At 38.5% G+C, this 23,661-nt stretch overlaps 2 protein-coding genes across 4 annotated transcripts in view; one reads left to right on the top strand and one right to left on the bottom strand.

Moving 5' to 3' along the window:
* Positions 1-107: 107 nt before the first annotated feature.
* Positions 108-9,200, top strand: afg3l1 (AFG3-like AAA ATPase 1). 3 transcript variants are annotated; one of them, XM_083893339.1, is made up of 17 exons: positions 108-329; positions 2,482-2,566; positions 3,066-3,145; positions 3,229-3,378; positions 3,579-3,650; positions 3,827-3,951; positions 4,074-4,344; positions 4,988-5,125; positions 5,212-5,365; positions 5,473-5,580; positions 6,014-6,139; positions 6,362-6,472; positions 6,603-6,718; positions 7,074-7,274; positions 7,367-7,561; positions 8,222-8,494; positions 8,806-9,200. In XM_083893339.1, the coding sequence occupies exons 1-16, from the start codon at positions 198-200 to the stop codon at positions 8,447-8,449; spliced, it is 2,292 nt and encodes a 763-aa protein (XP_083749465.1). In that variant the 5' UTR covers positions 108-197; the 3' UTR covers positions 8,450-8,494; positions 8,806-9,200. The 3 variants fall into 3 exon arrangements, with proteins under 3 accessions (XP_083749465.1, XP_083749466.1, XP_083749464.1); XM_083893340.1 differs by having other exon boundaries at positions 8,810-8,821; XM_083893338.1 differs by having other exon boundaries at positions 8,222-9,200.
* Positions 9,201-10,680: 1,480 nt separating this feature from the next.
* Positions 10,681-23,661, bottom strand: part of LOC310930707 (voltage-dependent calcium channel subunit alpha-2/delta-4-like) — a gene marked incomplete at its 5' end in the record, with an annotated part of 47,758 nt that continues 34,777 nt past the window's right edge. Inside the window, 12 exons of the mRNA XM_083893749.1 lie at positions 10,681-10,803; positions 11,241-11,328; positions 11,621-11,731; positions 12,019-12,136; positions 12,544-12,564; positions 12,848-12,903; positions 13,695-13,747; positions 13,935-14,016; positions 14,313-14,383; positions 18,216-18,278; positions 18,380-18,424; positions 18,644-18,658. Coding sequence (XP_083749875.1) covers positions 10,702-10,803; positions 11,241-11,328; positions 11,621-11,731; positions 12,019-12,136; positions 12,544-12,564; positions 12,848-12,903; positions 13,695-13,747; positions 13,935-14,016; positions 14,313-14,383; positions 18,216-18,278; positions 18,380-18,424; positions 18,644-18,658 — 825 coding nt within the window. The 3' untranslated portion in view covers positions 10,681-10,701. The remainder of the gene's footprint in view (positions 10,804-11,240; positions 11,329-11,620; positions 11,732-12,018; positions 12,137-12,543; positions 12,565-12,847; positions 12,904-13,694; positions 13,748-13,934; positions 14,017-14,312; positions 14,384-18,215; positions 18,279-18,379; positions 18,425-18,643; positions 18,659-23,661) is intronic.

Genomic DNA, 23,661 nt, shown 5'->3' with positions numbered 1-23,661 from the left:
ATAATGATTTCAGGCAGGCGCTACAGAGACCACCCCTCGGGCCTTCACATCATCGGCGTCGCATGATGATGTAAAATCTCGACATTCACGCTGTTACTCAACTACATTAGCTGCATGATATCAGTGAACTTCACTGAGGAAATTCAAATAAATAGTTTTATTTTTGAATATAATACTGGGCATACGGCAGAGGGAGGATGTCTCAGTGCCTGAGGCTCCTCTCGGCGGCGGTTTTGCCTCTGTGTCGGGCTGGAGGAACCCGGGCTCGGCTCTCTGCTCTGAGGGCAGGACGGCTCTTCACAGCCGGATACAATAACTTCTGTACCGCGGTAAGTTAACGTGGACGTTTTACTGCATTTATATGAATTGTACGTGTCTCATCACCAACGTCGGGTCATTTAAACCTTTCACGACAGCTTATTTCCAGCTCAAATCGGCTTATCTGAAGAAATTTCAGCCGTAAAGTGTAGCACAGTGTTTGTGTGTTTAACAACAAGGTGGGATAGCATAGGAAACAGTCTAAGACCTCATACTAATTGTATATAATATCGTTTTTGATTCGGCACGAGTCCGCGTAAACAAAACTTACCTTATACGACGATTTTATCTGTATGAAAACATAGCACGCATGTGGCTACCGTTAATGCTGTGTCACCATTTGGTGACGTAATCGTACAGGTTTTGTAAGGTGTATTTAGTAGTTTGGTGTATTTGTGATTTAGCTTATACTAGACATTACTTATTATTTATGATCAACGCTGTCATTTTCTACTCCAGTATTAACAGAAAATATGAGTGATTGGGTCATTACATATACTCTTTTATTTGTTATCTATTACACTCCTAAAATCTTTTTTTTTTAGAACGTTTTATTTATTTTCTCATTTTATTATTGTACTCTATTATATAAAGAAATTGCAATTCAGGGTCTGGCAGTGTTGACATAGTTTTACACCATGTAGTATCACCACTTTAATTACGTTTTTCTCATATGCAAAGTATCTATATTGACTATTTGCTGTTTCTTTTTTTTGTCTGTTTTGTCAAAGATAAATCCAACAATTACTTAATTAGATATACCGGATATTATGTGAAGTGGCAGGAGCAGCACCTGGCGTGATCTTCTGCTACTGTGGCCCATCAATGTCCCACGATAGATGTTTTGTGTGTTCATAGATGGTTTTCTGTGTATGTTGTGGTTCAGTGAATTACTGTTCTTTTCGATCAACTCAAAACAGTCTGGGCTTTCTCCTCTAACCTTTGGCATGAACCAGGTATTTTAGCCCAGAGAACTGCCACTCTGTGCACATTTCCGTTTTTCTGTATAATTCTCTGTAAACCCTAATGTTTGTGGTTAGGGTTACCTGTTCAGTCCTTCTGGTACTAACAAGAGAGTCACTTAAATCACCCTTTTCATTCATTCTGATACTTGGTCTAAACCTCAGCTGGTTGCCTTGACCATGTTGATGTGTTGCTGCAATGTGATTGGCTGATTTGATGGGTGTACTTAATAAAGTGGATGGTGAATGTATAACCACAATCATGGTTTCATTTGTACATTCAAATCGTTATACGTAGCTGGATTTGTTCATTCGGCCCCTTCTCTAGGCTAAAATATTACCAACAGTAATTTCAGTGCAAGTGATGGAGGTTCAAGTCCTCATTGGCAGGAACATGATAAAAATACTTAAGACGAATGGACTCAGTAGTAGGAAAATTATGTCGACAGTTCAGGGGTTTAATGTCTCTTTTCCAGTGCTACTCAATGCATGAATGAGGGGTTCCACTCTAATGAAAGTATGAAACTAACCTTTTGGATGATCCACACAAGCCGCTGCCTCATTCTTACCTCCTAGTTGAATTTTCAGAATAAGTAATTTCACAGAACTATGGATTTTTTGTTTTGTCCCTCGTGAATTACTTAACTTTTTCAGTGGACATTTGGACATGTTAGGTAAAATAACATAACATGACATGAATGATTGCAGAGTTTACCACAGCACGGGATGGAAAACTGTTCAATTTAAAAGCATTTTTCATCTATACCATATAATAAATATTGTATACTATGGTTCAAGACATGTGGGCACTAATACTATGTGATTCTAAAATAGCTCAGTATTGTGCTGCTACAACAGTGTGGATAATGGAACAGAAAAAAGAACCTCAAACTGTTAACTCAAGACTGTTTTTAAAGAATCTGTAGTGTTTACCATGTTTACTTAGTATTTCATAACAAACCAGTTTCCGACTGAAAGTATACAAAATAGTGTCAACAAGGTTGACTGCTTTCCTTTGGCTGTCGTTCAGAAATAACATAATTATTTCACTGCCCACTGAGGTGACCGCAGTTTACAAGGTCAGGTATTATTAGAAAAATGTGACCTAGAGTGTGTTTGTTTACCAGCCTAATGTTGTGGCTGTAAAGTGAACTTGGCTGACAGTACTGACAGTGACTCTGTGGGTGTTTTCTTTTTGCAGAATGTCTGTCGGACTCCAGCTAACTTCCTGTTGAGGAGCAGATTCCAGTCAGCCCAACGGCGGCTGTACTCTACAGAACCAAAAGGTGAGAAGTGGAATGTTTGCACGTCGACCCACAACATCTTAAATCTTAAAAACACATTAACCTGCAGGAATATTCTGTTATATATATTTGAATTTAATGTCAGTTTTTATTAAAGATCCTCCTGTAGCTTTATGCTAGAATATACCTGTTATTATATTTGTTTGGTATTTATACATTTCTGTTGTGCAAGATTATTAATATTGGTCCGATAATGGTCAATATCACTGGAACAGATCTCGGACGGATAAAAATGTAAAATCTGATACAATTCAAAACATATATATCCTACATATCGCATGCTTCACTATGCATACTGGAATGTAAATACAAATCAGCAAATATGTTGTGATAAATACGATAATCAGAAGATATGGAAAAAAATGCAAATGTTTACATTTTCTTTTACACAGGATTTAAGTCCACATGTATTTTGAAATATGGAAAATGTGGGTTATTTAATTGACAGATATTTAATAAAAAACAATAATCTGAGTTTCAGATGGAGGAGGAGGAGGAAGATCAGGGGGAGGGAAGAAAGGAGGTGGTGCAGGAAAAGACTGGTGGAGCCGGATGCAGAAGGTTTGTGATGCTCCATGTATCATCTGACCTTCAGGGTTGTATAACCTGTTCCTGTTTTAACATCTACACCTTCTGCCCTTCAGGGTGACTTCCCCTGGGATGAGAAGGATTTCCGTTACATGGCGATCACCGTGGCCGGAGTTAGTTCAGCGCTGCTCTTCTTCTACTTCAGAGACAATGGCAGAGAGATCAGTTGGAAGGACTTTGTTCACAAATACCTGGGCAGAGGCCTGGTGAGACACACTCTTAGATCTTTATTTTGGGATATGTTGAATTATTCTCTTCAGGCCAGGCATGATTCCAAGTTACCTCGTAACATTCATGGGAAAGATGGTCCTGAATTTACTAATAATATTTAGCAAAAAGCAAATGTATAAATAAACAACTTCAAATTGAGTCTTATAGTATTATATTTTTAACATTTTCTGTGCAGGTCGACCGGTTGGAGGTCATCAACAAACAGTACGTCAGAGTCATCCTTGTACCAGGAGGTGACGCTAATACGGTGAGCAGAAACAAACCGAAACCTGACTAATTTAATGATTTAGGTGGGGGGGAAAATGGTGTCTTTAAAGCATCAAAATATGTGGGGCGTGTGTAAAGGCAGAATTCTAAAACCACAAGGCCAATGCATGTCCTGTTTAAATTGTAATTATTATTGATGTAAAAATCCATGTGTAGAGCTACGTTTGGTTCAACATTGGCAGCGTGGACACGTTTGAGAGAAACCTGGAGATGGCGCACATGGAGCTCGGCTTGGAGCCGTCACGCCGAGCCACTGTGGTGTACAGCACAGAGAGTGATGGGTGAGTTTAACACAAACATACTGCAGTGTAACCCTCTCCTCCCTTTTCAACAATTGAGAAAAATGTTTTTTGAGGCTAGGAAACGCAACAATCAACATTTTATTTCCCCTCTGTTGCCACAGCTCTTTTCTCATGAGCATGCTCCCCACCCTGCTGCTGATTGGTTTCCTCCTGTTCACTGTGAGGCGAGGGACAATGGGTGGAGGCGCAGGGGGCGGGAGGGGCGGGCCCTTCAGCATGAGCGAGTCAACGGCAAAAATGATGAAGGACAGCATCGATGTGAAGTTCAAGGATGTCGCTGGCTGTGAAGAGGCCAAACTGGAGATCCTTGAGTTTGTCAACTTCCTGAAGAACCCACAGCAGTACCAGGACCTTGGCGCCAAGATACCCAAGGTGTGCTCCCCACTTTAATATTTACTAAGTAGTGCTGTTAGTAGTATTTTTCTGTATAATTTGTGTTTGTTGACAGAAAATAATGTTAGTCATGTCTCAATTCAGGAGCCATTTCCTTTTAAGGCTAGTTGGTTGCAGCAGACAAATGTCTTTCCATCCCTGAGCAATAAATTATCTAATGGGTTGATCCTTCATGGTCTTAGCTATCCCTAGATTCATGCAAGCTGAAAACGGATGTTTTAAAAGGAAATAATGGCAGCCAATGACTTTACAACCTAGAGTAAAGAGTAAACACACTTGAATACGAGCACCAGAATAGCTAATGGCACGCATATCAAAAACGGTCTGAGCAGACCGCAGGTATTCAGGACGGTTGTTCACAGGTGAGGAGCAGAATAACTCAATGCTGCTTCACTTTGTTTGGTTCTGCATCTGGGAAACACACAGTGAACCTGTTCCTGGTGATCTTAGAGCTCTGGATGCTTCATAGGGAACTAATAAGTCTAGGATGTGTTTTGGGTTCAAGACCATTCAGTGCTTTTGAAGAGTAACATTTAATATATCCTATATTTCCTGAAGTTGTACAGTTCACTGTCCAGAGTAGACATTAAATGACTTTGATCTTTTGTGTGTGATATCCCAGGGTGCGGTGTTGTCTGGTCCTCCTGGTACAGGAAAGACGCTGCTGGCCAAAGCCACAGCTGGAGAAGCCAATGTCCCCTTTATCACAGTCAATGGCTCCGAGTTCCTGGAGATGTTTGTGGGCGTCGGTCCAGCCAGGGTGAGTGAAGAATGAGATACGAGGTGATCCACTCGTGTAGTTGTTGTTGTTGTTGTTGATTTACACCGAGTGTCCTCCCCCTAAAGGTGAGAGACATGTTCGCCATGGCGAGGAAGAACGCCCCCTGCATCCTCTTCATCGATGAGATCGATGCTGTAGGGAGGAAGAGAGGAGGAGGTAACTTCGGTGGTCAGAGTGAACAGGAGAACACGCTGAACCAGCTGCTGGTGGAGATGGACGGTAGGCTGAAAAACAACACAACACAAGACGAAGGATTGCTCTACTTTCAAACCTGAAGGCTTTTGTTGTGACGGTTACATTTGTACATGTTGTGTGTTTTTATACAGGTTTTAACACAGCGACTAATGTGGTGGTTCTGGCTGGAACAAACAGACCTGACGTTCTGGATCCCGCTCTAATGAGACCAGGCCGCTTCGACAGACAGATCCACATAGGTAGAGTTAGTAAAACCTGAACACAGCGAGTCGTCTTTCAACTTGAAGGTTGTGGATTCGATTCCTGGCTCCACTAGTGCCGATGTGTCCTTTGGCAAGACACTTAACCCCACGTTGCTCCTGACATGGGTATGAAAGATGAGTGATAGAACACATAGATGTGTTGTATGAAAGTGTGAGTGAATGCGTTTGAGTGGTCATCAAGACTAGAATAGCGCTATATAAATACACACCGTTAACATTCTGCACAGCCTGGTCCATTGTTCCAGTAACATTAAACATTAGGGTTAAGAAAAGAGTGGAAAAAAATATATTTGCATGCATTAGTGCTGCAAACGCAGGAGATGCTTGTGTATCCTGAGTATTTTTGCAGATGCTGTGTTGATCCTTGAACACCTGACTGAAGGCTGCTTCTTCTCCTCTCTGGTCTCAGGTCCTCCGGACATCAAGGGAAGGGCGTCCATTTTTAAAGTTCACCTTCGACCAATCAAACTGGACCCAAACATGGACAAAGATACGCTCGCCAGGAAGATGGCCGCTGCTACGCCAGGATTCACCGGTCTGTAAAGGCTGCATTATTGATATCAATTTACTGCTTACTATAATTTACTATCTATAAATGGTAAAGTTAACAGTGGAGTTGCTCACAAATGTATTTATTCCATTGTTTGTTTGATTAATGAAAGCCCAGTATATTTAAGTTTTAGTTGTAAAAATATGAATTTTAGATTAGATAGATTGATTGTGTCTTGGATTAATTTTGTCCACGTCTCTGAATCAGGAGCTGATATCGCCAACGTCTGCAACGAGGCTGCTCTGATCGCTGCCAGATACCTGAGCCCGTCTGTCAACGCCAAACACTTTGAACAGGCCATCGACAGAGTCATCGGAGGTCAGTGTCAAAGTCGTTTTTCATCTTTGAACATGCGCTTTTCCTAACTCATGTCACACAGTGCTGCACAGTACAGTCAATAGATGTTTGTGTTCTATCTCATAGTCCTTTGTTTTGTGTCCATCTTCAGGTCTGGAGAAGAGGACTCAAGTCCTACAGCCCACAGAGAAAAAGACTGTGGCGTATCATGAGGCCGGTCACGCCATCGTGGGCTGGTTCCTGCAGCACGCAGACCCGCTGCTGAAGGTAGAACTTACACCGACTGACAATCAAGTTTACACTACTGCAGTAAAGATATTTCTCCCTCAGTTTTTGAAACAAATTCATGTAGAATGATGATTATGATGGACAGTTTTCAGTTCCTTCATATTTTATAGGCAAAAATCATATCTATAAAATCTGAATAATGTTAATTAATATTGGAAATGAATCACTATGAGTCTCATTTAAAATCAAAGGGAATAAATGCATCAGGACTAAGAGAAAATAATTCCATTAAATCCTGCCACAACTGGAGAAATAAATACTGCTGCTGCTGTAAAGGAAAAATAAAAAGCTTTGTTAAACAAACACAACACAACACATTTTTCTTGATGTTCAGGTGTCGATCATCCCACGTGGGAAGGGTCTGGGTTACGCTCAGTACCTGCCCAGAGAGCAGTACCTGTACAGCAGAGAGCAGCTGTTTGACAGGATGTGCATGATGCTGGGAGGCCGCGTGGCCGAGCAGGTCTTCTTTGACCGCATCACGACTGGCGCTCAGGACGACTTGAAGAAAGTCACACAGTCCGCCTATGCTCAGGTACACGACTACACATCTGCAGGGTTCTCTGGATCTGTTCGGCTCTTTGCTCTGTAGAACGCTGACCGCTCGTTCTCCTCCTGGCTCCTCAGGTGGTGCAGTTTGGTATGAGCGACAAGGTCGGACAGGTGTCGTTCGATCTGCCCCGGCAGGGCGAGATGGTCATGGAGAAACCGTACAGCGAGGCCACGGCTGAGCTGATCGACGCGGAGGTCAGAGAGCTGGTGGATCGGGCGTATGAACACACTCTGCAGCTCATCAAGGACAAGAAGGACCTGGTGGATAAGGTGAGGCTCTCTAATACTACACCTGCTTAAGTTTAACTTGGAATTTGAATGAATTAGGGATGGGATGATGCCAGTTTTTTTGTGTCCAATGCTAAACTAGAACTGTGGACCATGAACGAGAATTAATATACGTTAAATCTTAGACTGTATAAGCAGCACAGTGGTGATGCATAACCTGCATTTTCTGTATGTACCCAAATCAGGCTCAGCTGTTTTTGGGTGAAAACACCGTGCTTGTGTGGCTACGTCAGTCTGAACATTTTATTATCACACTAATGATTAGAAGTCACTTCCTGTAGCTTTTACTAGGACTGAACAGTCATCTCGAAATCACAATGTGAAATTGTCAAATCGCACAGGCTGTTCTATGCTAGTTTAAAAAAAGGGAATAAGTCATAATTTAGCAAGTGATAATGCCCTGTTTTTGTTTTTAAATCTATAACAAAAATCCTTCTCGAATTGCAAACACATTATGTCAGGAAACTCAATTATTTTACCAAAATCGTCTTTACTATCAATGCTGAAGAGCTTCATAAACACTTAGGTATTTATCTTTTTTGGATGCTTTTTCAACATAAAAAAACAATTCTGTTCCATTCAGAGGAATGGTAGAAATGTAGGATTTAAATTGACAGTATTCAACCCTGATTTCCTCCTCAGGTAGGAAAGCGTCTCCTGGAGAGGGAGGTCCTGGACAAGGCCGACATGTTAGAGCTGTTAGGTCCACGGCCCTTTGAAGAGAAGTCCACGTACGAGGAGTTCGTGGAGGGGACGGGGAGCTTCGAGGAGGACACGAGTCTGCCTGAGGGCCTCAGGCACTGGAACCAGGAGAAAGGAGTGGAGGCTGAGGAGAGCAGCCCAGCTCAGGATAAACAGCAGGCTGTGTAGAGCTGGAAGATGACTGTCCAATAAGACGCTTTTTTCACGTCCCAGGTGCAAAAACTGACTCATGTTTCTATTCACATTTACGGAGCCTGGGGTGTGACCATTTTTAAAAGTTAATAATTCAGACCCTCAGATTATTCCCAGAATTACGAGCAGTGGGTTCACCACATCATCACATTTGTCTCCTCAACACTTCTTTGGTGTTTAGTTTAATGTTACATTATGGGCTGAAATAGAGAGGAGGGGGCGAATAAGTTCAGAAACAACGAGCATATTTCACTATTCATGAAATGAATGTAAATGGTGTGTATTTATACTGCGTGTACAGACTGATAATTCCTTTTATTTATTTCATGAAGGCAGGACGACTCTCCCCCTCTGGACTGACACACGCCTTCTTTGTAATGAGGAAGAAGGTCGAGCTGAACAAATTGATCATTTTGATTTTTAACCATTTTAAATATTTTGCTTGTGTCTATTAAGTTTTTTTTTTTTCTGTAGTTTTTGACAACATTTCAGCGTACATACGGTGTCAGCTGGTCACTTTTGATTTGTTTTATGCACAAATCTTTGCCCTGATGCTGCGTCAGTGGTATGTAAGTGTTTGAAGCACAAACAATCACAACCTCTGAGGAGACTGTGTTTGTTTGTGCAGTTGCAGGAATATGTATAAAAAAAACAAGCAAACTATTGAATGGATTTGTTCTTTTTAAATTTGTTGGGTGAAGTTTCAGCCAAAGAAGAACCGAATTATATCTGCTGAATAGAATACAATTCCTTTGTTACAGAAAACCTTGGTGTGCATTTCTGTTATTTGCTGCATTTTTAGAGCTGAAACTGAAGTTTGAGAGCTTAATATATTGTTAAACTTTAACAGGTCAATGTACTGGTGGGTCCAGCTTATCTCAGAATCTGAACAATTACATACTGGAAATGACAATAAAAGGAACAAAATGTGCCAATATGTAGAAGCAAAATCTGTGTTGCATTTAGGTCAATGATCTCTTCTATAAACGATGACTTTTAGAGGTAGATTTATGACAATCAGACACTTAACCCCTTTAGCTGCTAGAAATTCTGGCTGAAATTCAAATCTATTGTTTTTTTGACTGTTTATGACTGCTGTGTAGCAATAACAGTTGGGTTGTGCTAAACACAGTGTTGCTAATATTGAATATTTAAGAACTTTGGTACTGATTATACAGGGACTGAGCAGCAGAATGAACATTTTTGACACAATTTGATTTTCTCCAGTATATAAAACATTGTCATTGTCATTCAATTCAATGACTTAAAGTTACAAACATAATTTCCACAGATACGACCTATAAAATAATCGTAACGTTTTCAAAATGTGGATCAGCTTAAAAAGAATTTTCACATAACATTATTTATCTGTAACAACACTTTTTACTTATTTTTTTATTGGCACCAAACCTGCATTTGAATTATCCTACGAGTTTCAATATCTGCTATGTTTTAAAAAAATGATTGAGCTATTGAAGTTACCTGTGTATCAACTGTCAAACAAAAATATTTGTATTTAATTTAGTCCATTAATTTAAGTTCTTTTAAAGAAACGGTACAACTCTGTTAATCTCAGATTGTAAATTAGATTTTTTTAAATTATTATTTTTGAGCCATCTGTTGAATTTAAACCTTAAAAGCGCCACTGACTTAATCAGCAACAGGTTTTTAATTCCAGACGTTTTCAGCCTTAAGTTTATTGAATATTTCTATCTTTATATTGACCTTTATTGTCTCGACACGTAAAGAAAGATGGCGAGTAAACGCTTTCCCTACATTTTAACTGTTTATTGATAAATAATTTCAATGTAAAACTCTACATTTGTACAACACACATCTGTATCAAAAAGCTACAAATTGGCTACATTCGTGGAAATAATGGCAACGTTTCTCCACACACACAAGCTGCACTGTCGATACCTGTCCACCAGGAGGTGCTCCATGTTCTCTGCAAAAGTCTGTTTCCTCTCCTCGATCAGAGTGAGGACTCCTGTTTGTTTCCCCAGCTGCAAACTGAAGAATTTAAGTCTAAAATCAGTTCTTTATCAAAATCAAATAGCCCTTAATCTCCACCACAGAGTGAAGTGAAGCTTTTTCTAAACAGCGGAAAAAAACATCTGACGTGTCCCACGTGTCAAGTTCATGTCAACAAAATCCTTTAGAAAAAACATATTTGACATCCTTTTTGTTGCTCCAGCTCTCCTTTGAGCGTCCTGATTGGTCCTCGCTTATGTCCAGTGGTGGACGAGCAGTGAGACGAGCAGAGAGCTGAAGAAGACGGAGACGGTCAGGGACGCGGCCGACGCTCCGCCACATTCTTTAGCGTTCTCCTGTTGATGGTTAACAAATCAGAGCGGTTTTAGTTTCATTATTTGTCATAACTTCTCATAGTAAAAATGATTATCTGTCATTAGCTGTGTTTACAGCTTTAAAAGGTCGCTGTTAAAGTGGATCTAAACCCCCTCTTTGTGCAGCTAACGCCGCTTAAGCCTGACCAACATGAGAGGATAATTGGCAAGATTTCAGTCCTGATCTGGCACTCGTTGGTATCTTCTGATTTTAGGCCCATTTGATCAGATTATTTGGCTAAATTATCCTGTAGTGTGAGGGATTAAGAGATGTGATTTTATGTATCAGTCTTCCGATTTCTAATCTTAAGTATTGAACACCAAGTGTCTAGGATTAGTTCATTTGTGTGTCGTGTGTGCGTTTTAAATCAGTGTTCACAGTGTGTTCACAGTGATCCCACAGCCTCAGCACCACTGACCTTTGGGTGGTAGGCGTGACAGGACTCTGGACGCCGTCGCACCTTCTGGGATTTCATCCTGTTGCACTTCACTGTGGCGTTATGTTCACTGTTGTTAAGGAAAACAGAGCACTCACTGCTCAACACCAGCACTGGGGCTTGTTTTAACATTTTGGAATTGATTTTCCTGAGCCTAAATTTAAACCACACTTATTTTTAGAAGAAACAGACAGGAATACAACATGGCTTAAACTGGGATTAAGACACGTCTGGTCGTCCAAAAACTGGTCATCTTTAGATTTAGTCACCCCCTTTAAACTGTAGAACCCCGTCTATCACAAACTACACTACAACAACATCAGTGTTGTTGTTGTTTATCTGTAAATGAAAGGATATATTTGATCTCTTTGGGATCCAGTGAGATGGGCCCATACTGACGGGAGCAGTCGCAGTCGGCCTGAGTCGCAACCAGGACCAAGTTACTGTCGGGAACCTGCTGCACCACAAACATCCTGAAACACGTGAAGCATTCACTTAGTCAAATAGACAAGACACAGTTGTTTATCTGTATGAATTATGAGCAGTAACCAGGTTGTGTTGGTTTGTAACATGTATAAATCATCAAGTTTTGATCATTAGATGAAGCTGCCGGTGTGTGCGTGTGCACTTGTCTTCTGATTTTAGATTCTGATTAAGTTTTGTTTGTTCCTGTCAGTTTAGTGCAGAGGAGGGTGTGGTGCACTGTGTTTATTTGTTTATTGTGTGTGTGTTTGTGTATATGTGTGTGTGTGTATCATACTTCTGACAGCGTCCACACTTGATGAGACTGTTGGCTTCTCTTACGGATGAGTCGTACATGAAGCCGGGATACGCCGTGTCACAGGGCCTCATGGCTTCCACCTTCCTCTGCTTATGAGCTGAGACACACACACACACACACACACACACACACACACACACACACATAGTTACAGCTTTTTCCCCTGTCATAACTTTATTTTCTTGAGGGCTAATTATGATTTGTAAAAATGGGCTGTGTGTGAAAGACTTATTTCCACTTTAATGAATCATTAATTTCAACAACACTGTCAGAGTCATAAATCAACGTAACACTATAATGACATTGATATACTAGGATATGTAGTTAAATCCAATTAAAACACACATATAGTTGTTAGTAATTAGTGTGGTGCTCATAGAAACTTGTATGGGCAATATGTAACACTTTCTCTGTCTTCATTTTTTGTTGTTGTTTTTATTGACACTGTGTAAAAATATCTACACAATTACTGCTGGGATTAAACTAATCTGAAACTGTACTCACTTGTGTGATAGCCAGCCTTGGCTGAACGGATGAAGATGAGGCAGAGTGAACACACGGCAGTGATGAAGGTGATGACGATGATGAAGGTGTTTGTAAATGAGACATAAAGCAGTGATGAGGTGAGTCGTGAAAAAAACCCACAGCCACTTTGACACCGATCTATAATTTATTTTGATCTGCTGCTGAGATCTAAACTCTTTTGATCGACTGTTGTTGCGATGGTTTTTACGTGACAAACGCAGATGAGTTCAGAGAAGAGCACGAATGTAAATGACAGTGATTTGTCTTCACGGCAGCATCTTACCGTCCACAAAATAATCAGAGTGCCACAGACCACAGAGGTTAAAGTCCAGCAGGAAGCTGATGAGACACAGATTATGACACACAAAAAAAACATGTTTCATTTATCATCATAAGCCAAACCTCATAGTTATGACACTAACAACAGGTGTCACAATGCATTGTTGCTCCATCACATTATTATTAAGCTGCACTAGGTGCTTTATTTTTATTTATATATTTATTTATCGTTTATTTATTATTGATATATTTGTAATATAATATTTGTAATATATTTATTATTGATATTATTGACTCTAACTATGTTAACCACTCATGCTGGTACAACAGTATTTAAATAGTTTATCAGGTGTGTATCTACAGCTGCCCTTAAATTAACAGCACTGGTGATTATTTCAATCATTTTTTATTTTTCTGTAATGGTTAATACACCAGTATGTAGACGCTGTTTAAACAAAATGATATTTTTAATGCTAAAATATAACTATTGTTGTTGTCCGTGAATTTACACTTTCACAAAAGAAAACCTTAAAAAATAGTAAAGCACTTGCAAAGCATTTCTTCATTAAAATGTCACATTATATAATTTACTTTTATTGGTTAAATGTTATGCTTGACTAATTCCTGACTTGTCAGAGTAGAAGCCCAGTGTTTGTCAGATAAATAACAATAAGATAGTTTATGACAGATGGTCTAATAAACGTGCTGAGCTCTGTTCATCTTGACACCCTGACAATGTAATAATGCCTTTGGCTGCGACTCATTCACAAAAAAAACATTTAACTCCTTATTCCCTTGACAACGATGACAAAGTGAGTTTGCTCTTTAGTGACAGAACCTTTGACACTTACATGAGCGCATGAGAGAAGAACCACCTTATCAGCGCCACCATGCCGTAAAATGGCTGCAGGAAGAAAAGGAACACAAGACGTTAAAGTTTCATCTCTAAAAAATTTTCAAAAATATAAGACAGAATAGTTGTTTCATAATTAATGTGTGTCTTTTACATGGATACAAATGAAGATACTGTCTGTGCCACAGATGGATGACAAACTAAAACCTCTGATGATGATGATGATGATGACACTCACGCTGAGCAGAGGTCGAGCGCTGCTACTGTGATGATGATGATGGCTGTTTTTACACATGGCCTGGTAGTCGAACAGTGACACTCTGAAAATACACCAGCGTTCACGTGAAAACAGTTTTAACACAATCATCGTTCAGCCTGAGCTTCTCAAGGTCAAATTTATTTAAAATCAAATGTATTTTTACTTTAGAACCAAAAACACCACCATTACCTTATGCAGAGATTAAACATTGCATATCAAGTTTTCATGTGAGTAGACTCAAATCTTAATGCACGTCCTAGAACAGGCTCATTAATCTTTCATAAAATATATATTTTGTTTTTCTTTCAGGAATAACACACCAGTTAAAGAGATGAGCAAAGCAGGAGTCAGTCTTACTTTTTATACATCCCCATCTTGATGAGTGAAGCCATGACTGACCCGTCAACCTCGCCAAAGAAACGACCGACCTGGAAAATGACAACAGCAAAGTAACAGAGATCTTTGTTAATTCAGTTACATTTATTCACAAAGACACAGAGATTCTAAGGACTGAAATTCAACATCAATATCAAAATCAACACTGATGAACAGACTTTGCGTCTTTATTTAATTTAAAATGCTGCTAACAGCTGTTTTCTGGGTTAGTTTGTTCAACACACAGAGTAGTAACTGATGTTGCTGTTCATTTGTAGCCAACATGGAAGTTGTGGTGCTGGGATGAGGAGCGTATATTTTGAATTAAAGGACCAGTTTTGGTTAAAACACAATACATATATACTTTTTTTTCCCCCCTCTAAGCTCTTCTCACACAGAGACAACAGCGTTGTTACGTACTTTCACGCACCAATAACGATTCTACAACATTTAAAACAGAATCTGCAGATTGTGGGTTGTTCAATCACTGTCAATCAAATCTTATCAACCAACACCTACATGCATACTAACCCTGATGCAGATTAGTTCAGATTAATGCTTCACGAATACTTCACCAATCTCCAGTGGTGTCCCACAAGGCAACATATGAGGCCCTGTTTTATTGTCATTACAACCGCACGTAGGAAATAGCTCTATTTGGCTAATTCAACATAAAACTGTGGTGAACAAATTTCTCATGAATTCCATCTATTATTCCATTACGTAAAATCCTTAGCACACACTTCCTAGTAAATAATCAGTCTATTTTTCAAATCAATATATTTTTCCTTGATCCTTTTTGGCCTGTGCTTCCACAAGGTTGACGCTATTCAACCTCCTTTCATTTGCCGTCATTTATTTTTGATTCCCCGAAACAAAGTAAACAAATGAAAATGTAATCAGTCGCTCTTGCAGATATTAAAAGACAGAAATCCACAAAGCATATATATATATAGCATCCATAAAAAAACTGAAATTAAATTATCTTAAATGCAGTTCATTTAATTACCGGAAGACATTGACATTTGTGTCATTGAAGTGTCCTTCTGTCTGCTACTTTGAGAAAAGACATCATGTTTTTAAAACAAGAATACAATAGATTTGAATTCATTTCACTACCCTTATCTCTGGATCTTTGTGTGTGAGCATTTGTTTTTTAGAGCGTTCTGTCTTCGCAGTTGTTTGTTTACATATCCAAGGCTGCTCCAAAATGGGCCTCTATACACATACATATTCTATTAAAAACCAGACATTTGCAGCTAGAATAGTTGTTTACCACATAAACAACTATTCACTATAACAATACATAACAATGTATAGAGTGTATTTCTGATTCATTTAATGTTCTATTCATTGAAAAAAAGTGCCTTTTCCTTTCCAGCCATTTCCTCATCAGTGTGTGGAGACTGCTCTGTCCACAGAGTGTCCACCACAGTTTGTGTTGATCAGTCAAACCTGTTCTCAGGCCTGAGGATGATCCTGCAGCAGCTTTTTTTTGGTCATTGATCAAACAGACATTTCCTCTGCACATGTCCCGACACAACCAGCAATAACAAGGCCTGAGTTTTGCTTGGTCACTCTGCTCACTTCACTTCCTCCCTCTGACAAATTTCTTTTAGTCAGCACCTACTTAATTTCACTGGCGATTAAATATTTACCATGCCCTGCAACAAACTACACAGACTCCTTCACCACGCCAGGGAGTATTCTGGGTGCTTCCACAAACTTCCTGTAGAAAGTCCAGAGCTCAGCAAAAACACTGGAGAAGCACTTCATCATAATATCTGCTTAGTAAGGCGAGTGGGGATGCAGCAGACAATGCAAATAATACCATAAAATTTTCTCCAAAGCTGTGTCACATTTTCTCTTTTTTTTCTCTCTTACAGCGTCAAACAAATGCTTCAAATTTCCAGTTATAAGTTTGACTTCGTTTGCTTCTGCCACACGTTGGAATCCTTCCTGGAACACAACAAACCCAAACCCAGGCTTCCAGGTGATGGAGTGCTCCCCTCTGGCAGCAGCTCCTACATTATGACTGCGCTGATTGAACGTCTGGCTGCCTCTGTTTCTGATCACATGAGGGCCATTTACTGTCAAGTAATCATTTTCTTTGTGTGACAAACTGCACCGAACAACCGGTGTTATATTAAAACCTATGGCCGACCACCTGGGACACACTGCACGCTGACATCACGGGAAGCACTCTTTTTCATTCCAGCTTGTTCACATTCACACTGACAATATAGATAGGTCCTGGTCCTGGTCAAAGCAGCAGGTTTGAACCCTCAACCTTCTTTCTATAAGGTACCAAAAGTACCTGATGACAGGATTGACTTTGTTCTTTTGTGAATGACTCCACAGACGGCTTACAGCTGGGTGAGATTTATAAACCGTCACATCAGAGACACGGTAAATCCACAGTGTTTCTCTGTCACGGCGTTGAGAGACTGCATGTTAACATTCAGTCTGCGGCTTCACGCTGCAGCTGGAGCTCCATGTGACAGCCTCACTCGCAGGAGTCATGGGGCCACTCGACAATAACCTGCCCTCATCTGGCCTCTGCGGGTCCAGCTGTTGCAGCACAGCTGGCAGCCTCATCCACGCTCACAGAAGCCAAAAATGTAACACAAACATCACAGGTTTGACTCCTGGAAACAACACGCATTAAACAATGAGGTAAAAAAAAATAAAAAAATCTCTCAGCCGAGGAGGAGATGTGAAGCAAGAAGTGAGTGCAGCTGCCGGTTCAGCTGCATATGTGTGTATTTATAGTAGCAAAATGGGCTCAGGATTAATCCTCAGATATATGGCTCCTAATAGGCTGAGTTAATCCAGCGCTAACAAGCAGCTGTCAGATGGCCTGCAGGCTCACAGTCTGCATGATTCTATACAAAAGAAGATTCTGTACATTTAAATATATACATAAATACACACCTTTAGACATGATTTTTTATGCTTATATATACTTAGCATATAGCGTTCGCACCGTTCCGTCCGGACTTTAAAATTGGCATAAAAATGTGGACGCATGGACTCAGCGCGGAGCATTAGTAGTCGTCGCCTATCACCCCTCTGGTTTTATTTAGATTTTTGATGACTCAAATGTGTGTTTAATCATTAATGCTTTTTCAAATGTTTTTTTTTTTTTTGGCCAAGATTATACTGGTGAAGAAGAAGATGGTGGGGCAGAGATGTCCTGGACAACAGACAGCAGATGATGTTGAGCTTTGGTAGTGACTCTCAAACCTGGTGTGACACACATTCAGCCCTTATAGTTCCTTAAAAACACCAATCGATATCCAAGATAACTCCCTCAGTCGCCTTGTGTTTTCACCAGACACGTGTGGAATCACACAACACTCCGACACTGCATCTTTAAACTGACGCAGTTTCCGACTTTAATTAGCTTCAGGCTTGAGTGAGCTCAGCCTGGACAGATCACATCCATCATGTGTCGGGCAGCGCTCTCCACTCTCATTCAGCTCCACACACAAGGTCAGATGAGGCCGACAGGTGCAGCTGCTGCTACATCTCATTGCTACAAACACACGCACACAATGATGTGAATCAGCCACATGCAAGATGTTGTTTATAAGCACATGAAATGATCCAATAAGCCTCTTTTTAGTGAACAGAGCTATTCACATGCAACCAGCAGCAAAGTGTCTTGCCCAATGACACATCAGCACGTGGACCAGTAGATCCAGGAATCAAACTCACAACCTTCAAGTTGAAAGACGACTCACTCACTTGCCACTGAGCAACCGTCTTCCGAGGCACGTTGTTGCAGCATGGTACTCGTGGTCAATTCCCAACTTTGTTAAAACATTTACAGCCAAAACCAGAATATAAAATGAAAATAAAGGATGAAATATAGGATCTTACCTCATTCCTCTCTTTTGACAGCAAGACGAAGCCGTTGTTGTCAACCAGGAAGCAGTTGAGATCCTGGACAGGAAGCGGCAGAGACAAATGAGTCAACTGAGGTTGGACAACATATAAATGGTCTAATATTTGGATGTGAGCATCGGAGGAAAGTTGGTCCTTACAGTGCTCTCACAGCTCAGTGGACACACACCTTCAGTGTTGGAACACTGAAAGAATAAACACACAGAGAGAAACACAACAGCCTCACAAACTCAGGTAAATCACTGATAAATGTCTCGCACCCTTCACGAGCTCACAAACGAAATACCATCTAAAACACGTGGCAAGTAATGAAAATTAAAAGTTTAAGTTCATGCCAACCTCATACCAAACAGGAGTGTTTGAGTGATACACATGTGTGAAAGAAATAATAGTTAATCACTTACGTCTGTATCGCTGGGCTGGAAGCAGCAAAGTGGAGAGCCACGTAAGATGTACAAGGAAAAACAATAAAACATCACATTAATGTCATCTAACTGATTGAAATGTTTTAACACCTTCAAATTCTTAAAACTAAAACCTATTAGAACAGATCTACGAAAACACAAGCTGTCCTTTTAGACATGCCTGCAACAGGAGCACAGACATATACAAGAGGTGGGACCAAGTCATTGTTTTGCAAGTCACAAGTAAATCTCAAGTCTTTGCCCTCAAGTCCCGAGTCAAGTCCTTAGTCAAGACTGACAAGTTTCAAATTCTGCAGTTTGATTTTTGAGTATTTGGCAAAAAAGTCATAGTTTAGTATGTCAAAAAGTTTTTTTTTTTTTGTACTTTAGTATGCCATCCAAAATGTCAAGTTCAAGTCCCATCTAGGTCAAAGTTTAGTATGTTGTCACAATAAAATTGTACATCAGGATGTAATCCAAAATTGATCAAAAACTATATACTATATCGTCCAAAATTTGAAATTTTTTTCTCTTGGTCAAAAATTTATCAAAAACGTCATACTATACTATGTTGTCCAAAATTTGACAAAAATCTCGTACTGTACTATGTCGTCCAGAATTTGATGGTTTTTTTTAAAATAAAATTTTGCTTCGAAATTTGACAAAAACATCATACTATATACTGTCGTCCAAAATTTGGCTATTTATTTGGAAAAAAATGTTTTGGTCCATAATGTGACAAAAAGGTCATACTAAACTATGTCGTGCCAGAATGTGATTTCTTTTTTTCTTTTTTTTTTTTTTTGCTTCAAAATTTGACAAAAATCATATTATACTATGTCGTCCAAAATTTGGCAATTTTTTTGAAAAAACAATTTTGGTTCAAAATGTGACAAAAGCATCATACTATACTATGTTGTAACGTCATACTACAGTTTGTCATCCAGAATTTGACCTTTTTTTGAAAAAAAAATTTGGTGCAAAATTTGACAAAACGTCATACTATACTATACTATGTGTGACGGCCCTGAGTGGGCGGTGTTGTGTCTCTCTGGTGTTCTCTCTCTCTCTTTGTGCACACAGGCTCATCAAGCTCATGGCCCTCAGGTGTGTGCAGTCTCCAAGGAGGCAGAGCTGTGCCTTTAAAGCCCTGGAGTTCAGCCCTGCTCCCTCTCTCACCATTTCCGGGCTGGCTTTCTGCAGCGCTCACTTTTTTTGTCTTAGTTTCGCATACAGCACACACACACATCCATGCACCCACACTTACAGCTGATTCCACTGATTACAGACATAGGATATATTTTGTTAATGATTATTGTTTGAGGTTAAAATAAATATTAATTTCACCACTTCTCTCTTGAACACGACTGTTTTTGTCAAGTCATCTGAGCCAGTCTTGACATATGTCGTCCAAAATTTGACAAAAACGTCATACTATTCTGTCGTCCAGGATGTGACAAATACACAGCGTGTGGAAGTCTTACTCTTCCACAGTGGCCTAATGGTTCAGGCACTTGGCTCCAAATGCAATGGTCACGGGTTCAAATCCCACCTGGATCACAGGTCCAAAATTTGACTGTAACGACATACTATAATATATTATACTATGTCGTCCAAAATCTGAATTTTTTTTTGAAAAACATTTTTTTCGTCCAAAACTTGACAAAAACGTCATACTATACTATGTAGTACTTCATACTATACTATGTCGTCCAAAATGTGACCATTTAAAAAAAAAAAAAATTTGGCCAAAATTTGACAAAAACGTCATACTATACTAAACTGAAATTTTTTTGAAAAAACAATTTTGGTTTAAAATGTGACAAAAGCATCATACAATACTATGTTGTAACGTCATACTGCAGTTTGTCGTCCAAAATTTGACCTTTTTATGAAAAAAAAATGTTGGTCCAAAATTTGACAAAAACTTCAAACTATTCTAGTCGTCCAGGATGTGACATATACACAACGTGTGGAAATCTTACTTTCTCACAGTGGCCTAATGGTTCAGGCACTTGGCTCCAGTTGCAATGATCACGGGTTCAAGTCCCACCTGGGTCAAAGTTTAGTATGTTGTCCTGATAAAATTGTACTTACGTATGTAATCCATAATTTGACAAAAATTATGAAAAATGTCATACTATACTATGTCGTCCAAAATTTGGCTATTTTTTGGAAAAACGGGTTTTGGTCCAAAATGTGACAAAAACGTCATACTATACTATGTCGTAATGGCATACTATACTATGTCGTCCAGAATTGGACATTTAAAAAAAAAAAAAATCCATAATTTGACAAAAATTATGAAAAATGTCATACTATATACTATGTCGTCCAAAATTTGGAAATTTTTTTGAAAAAACAGTTTTGCTTCAAAATTTTACAAAAACGTCTTACTTTACTATGTCGTCCAAACAATTTTTGGTCCAAAACTTGACAAAAACGTCATACTATACTATGTCGTCCAAAATCTGACCATTTTTTGGGAAAAAAATTTGGTCCAAAATTTGACAAAAACGACATACTATACTATGTCGTCCAATATCTGAATTTTTTTTTTTGAAAAACATTTTTTTGGTCCAAAACTTGACAAAAACGTCATAGTATACTATGTCGTCCAAAATGTGACAATTTTTTGAAAAAAAAAATTGGTCCAAAATTTGACAAAAACGACATACTATACTATGTCGTCCAATATCTGAATTTTTTTTTTTGAAAAACAGTTTTTGGTCCAAAACTTAACAAAAACGCCATACTATACTATGTAATACGTCATACTATACTGTGTTGTCCAAAATCTGACCATTTTTTTGAAAAAAAAAAAATTTGGTACAAAAATTTACAAAAACGAGATACTATATACTATGTCGTCCAAAATGTGAAAAATTGTTGTGGCAATTTCTGTTGTAGAGATGTCAAATATCAAAAAATAAAGTTGGATCAAAAAGCAACTGGCTGAAGCATTGGTTTATTCTTTGCGCAAAGAGAGAGACACACAAGACAACTGCTCAGAAGCAAGTTCAAGATGGCTCTGAGGAAGATAAGAAAATTCTGCACAGATATACTGTTGTGACTCTGGGCTGCGTGCAAGCAGCTGTTTGACCTTGGATCCAAGGCTTGGTCTGCTCTATGTGACTGTCTTCGGTAAAGGTAATAATGAAGATGCCTTATGGCAAATAAGCATTAGACTAATACCCATATGGGCATAAGAAAACTGTGTGTGTATGTGTGTGTGTAAATGGGAAAATGTTATTTTTCCAGGACAATTCCTCCCTTTTGATTATATTTTTATCACTAAGCTAATGGAAAATAACATTTTAAACCTAAGAACAAAACATACTTCAATTATTAGCTAACCAGGATTATACAAATCTTATTGAACACGATAATAAAAAATCATCAGCAATGCATTAGCCAATGCAGACTCAAACTTCATAAACACCCATACATACATGATTACAACAGGCAGGGAGAATATATGAAGGTACACATTCCTAACATGGTTGCAATTACACATGTGTATATAAAAGATACATATATTTCATTTGCATGTATTTATCAACCTAAAATATAAGCAAAAATTAGTTGATTAGGTTTAGATCAGATAATCAAAAGATAGCACATTAACACACCGTACGTCATACTATACTATGTCATCCAAAATGTTAAAATTTTTTGAAAAAACAATTTGGTCCAAAATTTGACAAAAACGACATACTATACCATGTCGTCCAAAATCTGAAAATGTTTTTGAAAGTCATGTTTTTGGTCCAAAACTTGACAGAAACGACATACTATACTATGTAGTATGTCATACTATACTATGTCGTCCAAAATCAGTCAATTTTTTGAAAAAAAAAATTTGGTTCAAAAGTTGACAAAAAGACATACTATACTATGTCGTCCAAAATCTGACAATTTTGTTTGAAACACAGTTTTTTGGTCCAAAACTTGACAAAAACGTCATACTATACTATGCAGTAAGTCATACTATGCTATGTCGTCCAAAATCGGACAATTTATTTGAAACACAGTATTTTGGTCCAAAACTTGACAAAAACATCATACTATACTATGTAGTACGTCATACTATACTATGTCGTCCAAAATCAGTCAATTTAAAAAAAAAAGAAAAATTTGGTCCAAAATTTGACAAAAAGACATACTATACTATGTCGTCCAAAATCTGAAAAAAAATTTTGAAACAGATTTTTTTGGTCCAAAACTTGACAAAAACGTCATACTATACTATGTAGTACGTCATACTATACTATGTCGTCCAAAATCAGTCAATTTATAAGAAAAAAAAAAATTTGGTCCAAAATTTGACAAAAAGACATACTATACTATGTCGTCCAAAATCTGACAATTTTTTTGAAACACAGTTTTTTGGTCCAAAACTTGACAAAAACGTCATACTATACTATGCAGTAAGTCATACTATGCTATGTCGTCCAAAATCGGACAATTTATTTGAAACACAGTATTTTGGTCCAAAACTTGACAAAAACATCATACTATACTATGTAGTACGTCATACTATACTATGTCATCCAAAATCAGTCAATTTAAAAAATAAATAAATTTGGTCCAAAATTTGACAAAAAGACATACTATACTATGTCGTCCAAAATCTGACAATTTTTTTTGAAACAGTTTTTTGGTCCAAAACTTGACAAAAACGTCATACTATACTTTGTCGTCCAAAATCAGTCAATTTAAAAAAAAAAAAAATATTTGGTCCAAAATTTGACAAAAACGACATACTATACTATGTCGTCCAAAATCTGACAATTTTTTTGAGACACAGTTTTTTGGTCCAAAACTTGACAAAAACGTCATACTATACTATGCAGTAAGTCATACTATGCTATGTCGTCCAAAATCGGACAATTTATTTGAAACACAGTTTTTTGGTCCAAAATTTGACAAAAACATCAAACTATACTATGTAGTACGTCATACTATACTATGTCGTCCAAAATCAGTCAATTAAAAAAAAAATAATAATTTGATCC

Source organism: Microchirus variegatus (genome assembly GCF_963457635.1).
Source record: "Microchirus variegatus genome assembly, chromosome: 8".
Taxonomy (NCBI): Eukaryota; Metazoa; Chordata; class Actinopteri; order Pleuronectiformes; family Soleidae; genus Microchirus; species Microchirus variegatus.
This window is presented reverse-complemented; position numbering and strand designations above follow the sequence as displayed.

Bases quoted from the DNA above. Each gene is read 5' to 3' on its own strand.
- afg3l1 (XM_083893339.1), top strand. From the start codon at position 198: ATGTCTCAGTGCCTGAGGCTCCTCTCGGCGGCGGTTTTGCCTCTGTGT. The intron at 4,345-4,987 runs GTGTGCTCCCCA...GTGATATCCCAG, and splicing joins TTGGCGCCAAGATACCCAAG to GGTGCGGTGTTGTCTGGTCC. The intron at 5,581-6,013 runs GTAGAGTTAGTA...CTCTGGTCTCAG, and splicing joins CGACAGACAGATCCACATAG to GTCCTCCGGACATCAAGGGA.